The 11,032-nt window shown below is 39.6% G+C and overlaps 1 protein-coding gene across 3 annotated transcripts; it reads left to right on the plus strand.

The window, feature by feature from the left end:
• The first annotated feature begins 1,943 nt into the window (after positions 1-1,943).
• LOC113057840 (cytoplasmic polyadenylation element-binding protein 4-like) lies at positions 1,944-9,795 on the plus strand. Of its 3 annotated transcripts, none has more exons than XM_026225378.1 (10): positions 1,944-2,030; positions 2,855-4,035; positions 5,250-5,340; positions 6,582-6,605; positions 6,782-6,958; positions 7,048-7,137; positions 7,391-7,509; positions 7,659-7,773; positions 7,933-8,114; positions 9,089-9,795. In XM_026225378.1, exons 2-10 carry the CDS (start codon positions 2,917-2,919, stop codon positions 9,314-9,316), a joined length of 2,145 nt encoding a protein of 714 aa, XP_026081163.1. In that variant the 5' UTR covers positions 1,944-2,030; positions 2,855-2,916; the 3' UTR covers positions 9,317-9,795. The 3 variants fall into 3 exon arrangements, with proteins under 3 accessions (XP_026081163.1, XP_026081165.1, XP_026081164.1); XM_026225379.1 differs by lacking the exon at positions 1,944-2,030 and adding an exon at positions 2,039-2,459; XM_026225380.1 differs by lacking the exon at positions 6,582-6,605.
• The last annotated feature ends 1,237 nt before the right edge of the window (positions 9,796-11,032 follow it).

The following is an 11,032-nucleotide window of genomic DNA, read 5'->3' on the forward strand; positions in this document are numbered from 1 at the left end:
GGAACAAGAGGGAGGGGTCCTTTCCCAGCTGTTGCAGTGTTTGCACATGGTTTATGACACTGCAGTAAGCGTAGCTCAATCCCTCTCCTAACAAATATCACCATTCATGGGCCTAAAACACGGCAGTGATCTGCTGAGGGTCAAATGATAACATTTGGAAATTGGGTTGAAGAACACGGGCTTCTGACTGATGTGCTTTAAAATAAAAACAGATCTTACTTTCTTCTACCAAGCACAGCAGATTTTTGCTGCTCAAAGCTAGCATTTTAAGGAATTTGATAAACATTCTTGATTGGTGAAATCATGCTTTATTTCACCTTGAGGGCTACTGCATAACACAGCGTGCTGTTCTCTGCAGCCTACATTTCAAACAGCAGCGTCAGTCATACTGTTGCCATGGAGAGATATTAATTGCTTTATTTCACAAACATTCATGCCGGCAAGCATTGAGATAAGCAACATCACAACAGCACCTGAAGGAAGTGTGAACTGGTTATTTTTAAGCTTGCAAATCTTTAGAATTTTTGTCAAAGCAAAAAATGAGGTCACATCGTTTTCTTCAGTCCTTGTACAGCATTTGAAATAACGCAAAAACAACCGATTGCATCACCTGCGGCGATGTCTAGCATGCAACTACAGTGCAGATGTGTCAGACAGAACAACACTGTGAAGATAGCTGTCTTTTAATCCTCTTGAGCAGCACTTGTCCTTCTGCAAGATGACCTTGCGTGCGGTATCTTGTGACAGACCCACAGACAGACTGATGAAAGGAAAGACCACAAATGGTTATTCAGGTCCCAGCTCTGCCTGGTTTCTGGGAAACAGAAAGTGAGTGATGTCAATGATGGATGCATTTTAAACACAGCTGATTCATTTGTGGCTGTTCACGGCTGCTTTGATTTGCATCTTTGAATACAAGAGCAAGAGCAATTATTATATTCTCAGACTAACTGCAATGTTATTGTTTAATTGATAAAAACTCTATGCTATCTGAGATGTTTTGTATATTAACATTTCACATGCAAGTATGCTAACGCTGCACAGACGTGGTTAAATTTGGACAAAGCATGTCCTGTTGATTTGATCTATTTCCATTTCAGTACACGGACCAAATGTGTCAGTTCTCCTGCAGTAAAATCATTAGTCAGTGTACTACAAACACTAACTTGGCACCTACACAAAAATGATCAAATGCAGTGGATGTCATACACCTTCATAATCCAATGCTGTAGAGAAATGGATTGATTTTGATCTGGTCCAGACATGAATAGTCAAGCGCTAAAACTCGATTACAGGCTGAAAATAGTAGCAGCTTACTTTAATGGGATTGCAGGCTGCAGTGAGCACTAGAACTGGCCTGCTGAAGACATCCCTTAGACACCAAACCCATCATTAAAAAGATATAAACTGTGTCTGCCCATAGGTAAAAGCAATGTGCAGACTGAATGAATGTGAAGAAAAACAAGGCAGGAATCTGTGGACCATCATCAGATAGGCTATTTCTCTTTAAAACGATTTATAATGTCAGTGTATGCTTTGCAGCATGCATTTTCAAGACCAAGAAAAGGCTTATTTGGGCTGGTTTTGCTATATAGACGTATATATAGGATAATAGTTACAAAGAAGCTGCTTATTTATTCATAGACTACACATGTAGGTTCATTACAAGCATTTTTTTTTGTGGTAGATATTATTTATTGTTATATATTTTATTGTTTAAATGAATTTGATAAATTTCTAAGAGTGTAGTGTAGACAGCAAATATTTAAACATTTCAAAACCGGTCATATAAGGTATTGACATTCAGGGCAGGTACAGTCACCCTTCTCTGTGTGACAGAAAGTAACTGGTTGAGAAAGAGGTGTGGTTGCGATTCTATCGTCCAATCAAATGCCGCACATACTCGAACCTGGGCGGGGATTCTACTAGGAATGGGCGGGGTTAAATACGGAAGTGCAACTGGATTGGTTGGTCGATTGCAACACTCATAAACCATGGTCATCTGCAGCCTGTCCTTGCAACTTGGAAACGTAAGAAAACCTGTGTCATTCTCAGTGTTGATTCTGAAAATTAGCATCCAAAATATGTCGAGCGTAAATTGTTATCCGACGATGATGCGTGATCGTTTTCATGCGCTGTCTTGATTATAACGCCGACTGCGATGCACGCTGTCATTAAGCAACCAGAACACGAACGCTGTTGTTTGCACTGTGAGATCTGATATAATCTAGCGTTGCATACGAAGCGAATGGATCAGAGATCCACAGAGCAGCGTTTGCCATCACAACCGTAGGATTTAATCGACGCGTCAGTGTACATTTGAGGATTTAATAAGGTAAAACTCTGAACGAAGAGGACACTACCCCTATCGCACATAGACTGAAACGTCATCAACATTTTCCTATATTTAAATGGTTGAGAGAGAGAGGAGGTCATTGCTGAAATAAGGAAGAACGCCGGTAGGTCAATTGCATTTTCGTGAAACATTTGCGATGACAATGCTTTGCGTGAAAATCCTCCGCCGTGTTGAATTATTAGATAAGGTGGCCTGTGCATGATGACTGGTGATGTGTTAAAACACGAGCCTGTTTTGCTTAGAAGAAACGCTGTCGATGAAATCAACGGTGCACTGACAATGGCGTTTTTCACTGCACCTTATATTTTCCTCTTGATTTTATTCAGATTGAGAGGAAAGTGCGTAAATCCATGGTAGAACCATTTAATGTGTGAATGTGAATGATGGCAGTGGGTGTAAGTGTAAAAATGAATGGAGAAAGCCTAATGGTTGGATGATTTTGATTCTTTAGCTGTTCAGTATTGTGAATATTTTCCATCTCTCTCTTTCTCACACAAGGGTGTTAAGAGAAACTGAGGGAATTACACACAAGTGAAGATTTACTCAATTAGGCTACATAAATGGGGGATTACGGCTTTCTGGTTAAAAACAACTCGGCAAACAAATCCGTTTTTCCGGTAAGAATTCACCCACACCTGCAGCATACGGTTCCCCACCAGACAACCCCTCCAAGCCCTCCGGCTTTCATCAGCAACAACAACACTACCAATGGTGCAAGTGTTGGGTCCGCTTGGCTTTTCCCAACAGTGACGACCCACTCTAACATGCAAGATGATATTTTGGAGTCTGACACGTCCAAGGCTCCGCAACCGCAACAAGAGAGTCATGAAGGACAAGAAAAGCCGACGCTCTCTCCTCCAGGTCACCAGGAAGCTCCAGGAATCATATCAGAGTTGGACAAAACCATGCCAGACGAGAACCAGCTGGACAAAGGGACCATGGAGAACGCTAACGGTAAAGAGCCACTGCGGCTGGAATCTCCAGTGTTATCAGGGTTTGACTATCAGGAGACGTCTGGTATTGGTACTTTAGCACAGTCTAGTAGCTCGTCTTCGTCGTCCCTTACTGGCTTCAGCAGCTGGTCCACTGCTATGCCCCCCAACCCTTCCACTTTGATCGAAGAGGTTGGCTTTTTCAATCAGGCTGCTACTACTAACAATGCTCCTCCTCCGCTGCTATTTCAAAGTTTCTCTCATCACGCCAGTTCAGGGTTCGGGGGGAACTTCTCCCACCAGATAGGGCCTCTATCTCAGCACCATCCATCTCCTCATCCACACTTCCAACACCCTCATAATCAGCCCCGCAGGTCCTCGGCCAGCCCCCATCCACCTCCCTTCTCCCACCGCAGTGCTGCTTTCAACCAGTTGCCCCATTTGGGGAATAGTCTAAGCAAGCCTCCTTCCCCCTGGGGGAGCTATCAGAGCCCCTCGTCCACTCCATCTTCTTCTTCATGGAGCCCAGGTGGAGGATACGGAGGCTGGGGAGGCTCTCAGGGACGGGAGTATCGCCGAGGGCTGAACGGAGGGGTCAATCCCCTCAACTCGATCTCTCCTTTAAAGAAGTCTTTCCCAAATAACCAGACCCCAATGCAGAAGTATCCCCGCAACAACTCTGGCTTCAACACTAAACCCTGGATGGAGGATACCATAAACCGCAACGATAGCGTCTTTCCATTTCAGGTAACTAAAACCCAATCTCCTCTAATTATCAGCTATTGCTGTTTTTGTTTAGAGATAATATGGTTGCAAAGATGCGTGTGTTTGAGTGTGCGTTCAGGATGAGATGAATGCATTTCCTGCATTTGCTCCCTTTGGCCTAAGCTAATCTGATAGTGACAAAATGCTCATGTGGCATGTTTGTTAGGTAATTGTGATGGATCAAAGCTCAGTTGAGTAATGTGATGCTGTTGCTCCACTTCTGCAAGCTGTGAATGTCACCAATATAAAAAGACTTGGATAAGTGAGTCAAAATCAGGGGATGTCACAATCACAGGCAACAGGAGGGGAACTGGAAAGTCTGATATAACCATTTGTCAAAACAATTATCAGTTATTCCAGAGATTAACCTTCTCACATACTATGCATCTTTCCAAATTTAGTCAAATACGATATTCTTATTACTTTCGTATCTATCATAGATTTAATAACAGTGGAAGACCAACAGATGATTTGATAAACAAAACTACTTCTACTTACTTTTAGGACATAACTGCTTATCTAGCAATTATTTGTAGTACTGTATCTAATTATTCTGGCAACTGTCTGATTTGCATATTACCAGCGAGTCTGAACTGCATTGTCATGCGCTTTTGGTACGCAGTCAGATTATTTGAACCACAGTGGTAGCTCGCTGAAAACACTCATTGTTTCACATGCTCAGTGTGTCCTCCCTGTTCAGTTTGTAGCTTAATACCAAGAACAAACCTTGTATTGTGTTTGCAAGGCTTTTTCACTTGGTAAGCAGAGGCCTGTTGTGCTGCAACACCCAAGGGTAATGGATAAAGGCTGTGAAGGCAGCCTAAATCAGGTGACTCCATGTAAAATTTTGGATTGTGAAGCAAGTAAAAAGGAACACGGAGAATGACCTATTTTCTTTAGGTCTGTAGCCTTGGGGAGCATCTATGTATTAATTTATCTAATGGCACTATTGGTGTACATAGCAAGTGCACAACTGTGTAAGTCTCGGTATGCTAATATATACTAATATTTTGACAGGAGGGGTGACTGATATCATGCATTTTTATTGGTACCGATACTCAAATTCAAAATAAAATTACGTGCATCCAAAGAGATTTATAAACTGTTGATATCACTTAAAAAGAACTTTGTCTGCATTGATTGGTAAAATACAGAATGTCAGGGTCTAATGATTTCTCCCTTGTTGTTTTTTGCAGGATCGCAATCGGTCCTTTGATGGTTTCAGCATGCATTCCCTAGAGAACTCTCTGATCGACATCATGAGAGCCGAGCAGGATTCCTTGAAAGGTACAATATCCACTGCCACCATTACACATCCTGTATCTTGTACAAGTGAAAATCACCAAATTTCATAATCATCATTTTGAATTTTTAGGCGACGGACAAAGTCAGTCGTTCAATTAATTTGCTAGTTTTGTTTCTTTTCTGCTTAGTTTCATGTTATTGAGGGCAAAATCTAATATGGCATGTTTAAATGTGGGGCTGCGAATTGTGAATTTGTTTTTGGCTTTAAGAAAACCTTGGTTTACTTTGCTTTGCTTCATGTTTGCTGCTCTACAAATCATTCACGCAATGTCGTTGTTGTTGCTCCTTTGATATTTAAGTTTAAAATCCGTTGAATTGGTTATTATTAAGAATCTGGATTTACTGAGAAATGTTGTAATCTCAACATCACACTGTAGTTTCAGTGTATCGTTTGCCATCTTTGTTGCCTCAGTGCCTATGTTGCATCAGATCTGCAATATACACTTTTTGTATTATATTTGCTGCAGTATAATGCTTGATTTTGTTTCTCTGTCTTGCAGTCCCTGAAGTCAAAATTAGACTTTTGTTTTGGACAAAACAACAAAGCCAAGATGACAACCGTTTCTTGCTATCTTGCTCACACTTTTATAGTTTTAACTAGTGATCTTAGGGCATGTGATCTCCTCCATTTCTTCCCAACTAGCCTATGTCAAAACATATTAAAATTGAATCACAAAGTGATTATTCAGTGTGTTTCGCAATTGCATCGTTTATATCCAAAGAACAAGGCCATGTGACTAAATGTCTAATTAAAAAAACACCATACTTTCCCCAAAGTCAATGAAAAATGCCAAAAATATGTAACTGATGTTATTTCCATTCATCATAATAGATGTGACAAATAAAAACGGTGCCCCATACTGATATTTTCCATGCTTTCCAACACTTCTAGACTTGGATATGTGTAATTGTTCACTTAGTCCAGTTTGCATAGTGTTTTAAAGGTCTCAGGAACTGAGAAATTAAAATTCCCTATATCTTTTGACATTTAAGAGGTCATCGTACTATTAAAAACATCCTGTAAGTTTCACAACTCAACTTTCTTGTTAGTCTAAAATCAGTCTATCTTGAAACCCATCTACCGAAACGGCAGGTTGTGGAACGAGCCACTTTATGACGTAAAGACGACGCCTCCTCAGAAGAAGATCATTACATTTACATTTATTCATTTAGCTGACATTTAACTCCTTGCTCAAGTTTATTCTGTCTTATTTCACATGCAGCGAGGAATTACGGGAGGCGGCGAGGTAAAAAATTAATGACATTTTTGTGTTGCTTGGTTTTTATATTTTGTTGTGTTAAGAAACTTTGCTCTCGCGTTGTATTCAAATGAAGAAGGATGTTAACTGCTACTGTACAAAATCTATAGCCCCTTTTAGAGTTGGTGGGTGACTGAGTGGCATTTGTGGCTATTGTGTGACAGGTCACTCATCGTTGTTTCCCATGGATGATGAGCGGACATACGGAGAAGATGACCGGTCTGATCCGAGTCTGAGTGGACTGGGCTCACCACACAGTTTCCCTCACCAAAACGGCGAACGCATCGAACGCTTTTCTCGCAAGGTCTTTGTTGGTGGCCTACCTCCGGACATAGACGAAGGTATTAACCGACAACAAGCATTCGTCTCCAGGTGGTTTTGTATTTTTATGTATTCCAACACGTTATATGCATTGTGTATTAAATTTCAGACGAGATCACCGCCAGTTTCCGACGCTTTGGACATTTGTTTGTGGACTGGCCTCACAAAGCGGAGAGCAAATCTTATTTCCCACCGAAAGGTTGGTTTCGGAGTCATTTGCACGGACGTTTATTAAGAAATGAGTCATGCAGATATCAACTTCTCTCATTTCAGCGGATGAATTCTGTACTCCTAAGTGGGTGTGTATACGGCACACCCGTTGTTTAAAGCTGAGCTCCAGATGAATATCATCAGTGGGGCCTAAGCAAACGCTACAGGTCAAGGTTATTGAAAGTGACTGCTGGGTGCTTCTTGCATGCATGCATACCTTCAATGCACCTGTTGTCCTGCAGGTTATGCGTTCCTTCTGTTTCAAGACGAGAGCTCGGTCCAGGCGCTGATTGATGCTTGCATGGAAGAAGATGGGAAGCTCTATCTCTGTGTCTCTAGCCCTACAATCAAAGACAAACCAGTAAGATATTCAAATGCTCCTGTGTCCTGACTTTTTTAAAGCTCTTGCGAGTTGTGAAAGTTGTAACCTGCTCTAGCAGTGTTTCAGTTAAACTCCAATGTCACATGACAAGCTAGTGTTTCTCTTCTGTTCACCGTGTGTCTCTTCAGGTCCAGATACGACCCTGGAATTTGAACGACAGTGACTTTGTGATGGATGGCTCTCAGCCCCTCGATCCCAGAAAAACGATCTTTGTTGGGGGAGTTCCACGACCTCTACGAGCTGGTTTGTTTGGCTTTCAAATATTACCATGACTAGCAACGAACTAGCACAGTGGGGTTCTAGTAGATTATTTACAGTGTCGTCTAGTAAATGTTCTCTGACAGAATGCAGGCTTGTTCCAGATTTAATATTTTATTAAATTGACGTGTTACCCCATGACAGTGGAGCTCGCCATGATTATGGACCGACTGTACGGCGGGGTGTGCTATGCTGGCATTGACACTGACCCTGAGCTGAAGTATCCTAAAGGGGCTGGACGTGTGGCCTTCTCCAATCAGCAGAGCTACATTGCTGCTATCAGCGCTCGCTTTGTGCAGCTGCAGCACGGAGAGATCGATAAACGGGTGAGAGAGTGGGTTGCATCTTTGAGCAGTGTAGTATATGCAAACACAAATGGTGAAAAGTCTCTTTTGCTTTCCCGAATAAAGTTCTTTAGCTTTCCATTTATGCAATATTAGCACCATCTACTGCAGGGCTGGCAGTAATTTTTATGTGAATCTGTTGCCTGATTGTTCTTGTGAAACATCTCGTTTTCTCTAGTCCATATTCAAACAAGACTGCAATTTATTAATTTTTTATTGCCAGTTCCTTTTTGAAGGAGTTTGCCTGGATCCTAAACTTTATATTATTATTTTGTTACTTGCACCTGATATTGAATAATTAGTCTAGAAAAAAATCCAGTATACTGAAATAATGTCATGCTCTTGTTTGTTTTACCCTCTGGTGCCTCTTTGTTTGGAACGGACTGAAAAGGTTTTTTGCTTTTTTCAAATGGGATGATATTTGTAGCATTAATGATGAACATGATTTAGATATGTTAAAGTGTAAAAAAAAAAAAAAAAGACTTTGTGCATTCGCATTCAAAAAAGGCTATGGAAAAAAACTCTTAATTTAACATTTTATAAATATTGCATAGTATCATAAAATCCCCTTAAAATTTTTAAATAATACTCAAAAAATATAATAGAACAAAAAGAGATTGCATTGATTTTCCTTAAAAAAAAAAAGGAAAAAAATAAATAAATGTACAATTCAAGGCAATCACGAAGCTACCAAATGTGACCAAAAATGAAGGGACTCAGTGTAATTTAATTTTAATGACAAAAAACCGCTTGTTACAAAATGTGTAAATATTGCATAGTACCATAAAACACAATTCTTTTTCTTTCTCCAGAAAAATCAAGTTAAAATTTAAATTCTAAGGTACAAAGTGTGACCCAAAATTGACAAGCCCCATAGGGTTAAATGGTTTATGGTCCTTGTTCTTCCTGGTCAGCCTGCCTTTAAATGTTAAAGTTAAAAATGTTTCCTTTCCCAGGTGGAAGTGAAGCCATATGTACTGGATGACCAGCTGTGTGATGAGTGTCAGGGCACGCGTTGTGGGGGCAAGTTTGCTCCGTTCTTCTGTGCTAACGTCACTTGTCTTCAATACTACTGTGAATACTGCTGGGCAGCCATTCACTCGCGAGCCGGACGGGAGTTTCACAAGCCTCTAGTGAAGGAGGGAGGAGACCGGCCTCGCCACATCTCCTTCCGCTGGAACTGATCCGGGAGATCACGGCTGTGCTATTCATTTACATGCACTTTTCATTTTGCTAAGTCCTTTTTATTTACAGTTCTTTTTTTAAGTCTAAAATTGTATTTATTCTTAAGTTTTTAATTTTATTTTTTATTTTTTTTGCAGAAAAGAATGCTAAAAGAAAATTGTGTAATCCTGATTTTTTTTGGTTTTTGTTTTTTGTTGAAAAGCTACATTGGTGCGCATGAAGACTTGAATGCATTAGATTTAAAAATATAGATGTTTAGCCTGACTTGACTCTGAATTACTGTTCTATCTTTATTCTCTCGGAGCCTCATCTTTTTGTTTGTTAATGGGTCACGTTTTCACTTTAAACTGTTGAAGGCTATACACAACGAGGCTGGAAATGTTCGAGCCTCGCTCTTAGGACTTCAATATCAAGTTTGCCGTTTCACAGAATAATGATTGCATGGCAAATGTGGATTCACAGTTACTCCTTTAACAAAATGCACAGTAACAACCAAACAAGGGGTTCATTCTGGAATGGATTTGATGGACTTGTTCTAACGTTTAAGGCAAATCTTTGTGATTTAGTTATAATGTTAAGATCCTTTAGAGGATCTCATCCTAAAAAAGCTCAGACACTGTAAGATTCAGGCTTACCTGAAGCATACTTTAAAGATTGCTATTAAACTGCATCCAAGTTAGCTATTCCTTAATCAAGCGTAAGATCTGAGGCTAACGGCTACAACTGAGAACAGCAGCGATGCAGGATGTGACTGTTTGTCGTGCGTGATGCACCGTTTTTAGGTCAGGCAAACCAAAGTTGAGCCTTAGAGATGTCCTACTGTCTGTGATCCAATGAAGATAATCTATACATATGTATATGATAGGAAACTTGCATTTTAATTGGTTTGATGGGTTTAAAAATGAAATCTATTAAGTTAATTATTTATGATTCTTGTAATGGTTATGGCAGTAACTTTGGCTCATTTGTCAGGGATTTTGTGCTAAAAGCTAACTCAATGTTGTAGTATTTGCTAATGAGAAATGACCATGTGTTGCATTGATAGTGTTTTACTGCATGGGTTTTCGCCATGGTGTTCTAACAGAGCATTGCGGTAGCGGAGCACATTTCAATGAATTTGAGAAAACAAAAAACAAAAACATTATTTTTTACATGGTCTGCTGATTTTTGTACTGTGTTTTATAGCTAATTATTTTGTCATGGACGTAAAACCATTATGCACTACTTTTCTAAATATTGTTTTTCAAGTCACTTTTTTCCACAAATGGAAAGTCCTTTTATGATAACTTTTTTTTTTTTCCTTTTTTTTTTTTAATATAGATTTTGTACCTTTTGTTACTGAGAGATCTGGTTATAACGCAAGCATACCTTAAGGACAAGAAAAAAAAAAAAAAGCTAATATAATTTTGTTTAGGTTTTTATGTATTTACGTGCTGAAATCCCTAGATTGTCACATATAAATATATTTAGGTGACCGTATTGTTGAAACTAATATCTTAATATTTGCAAAATGCAAACAGTGTTCTGTTCTGTCTTAATGGACGAAGTAAATATTGAATCTAGCATGACATAAATTCCTTAAAATGTGTGGTACATGTAGAAATATATACCTACCCACTATCAGTTACGAGAATGATAATATCTCCCTCATTATTGGCTGTAGAAAATAAAATAATAACACTGTAATTAGAGTAATGTTAGGATGCACTTTGTAT

This window comes from Carassius auratus, chromosome 39, assembly GCF_003368295.1.
Source record: "Carassius auratus strain Wakin chromosome 39, ASM336829v1, whole genome shotgun sequence".
NCBI lineage: Eukaryota > Metazoa > Chordata > Actinopteri > Cypriniformes > Cyprinidae > Carassius > Carassius auratus.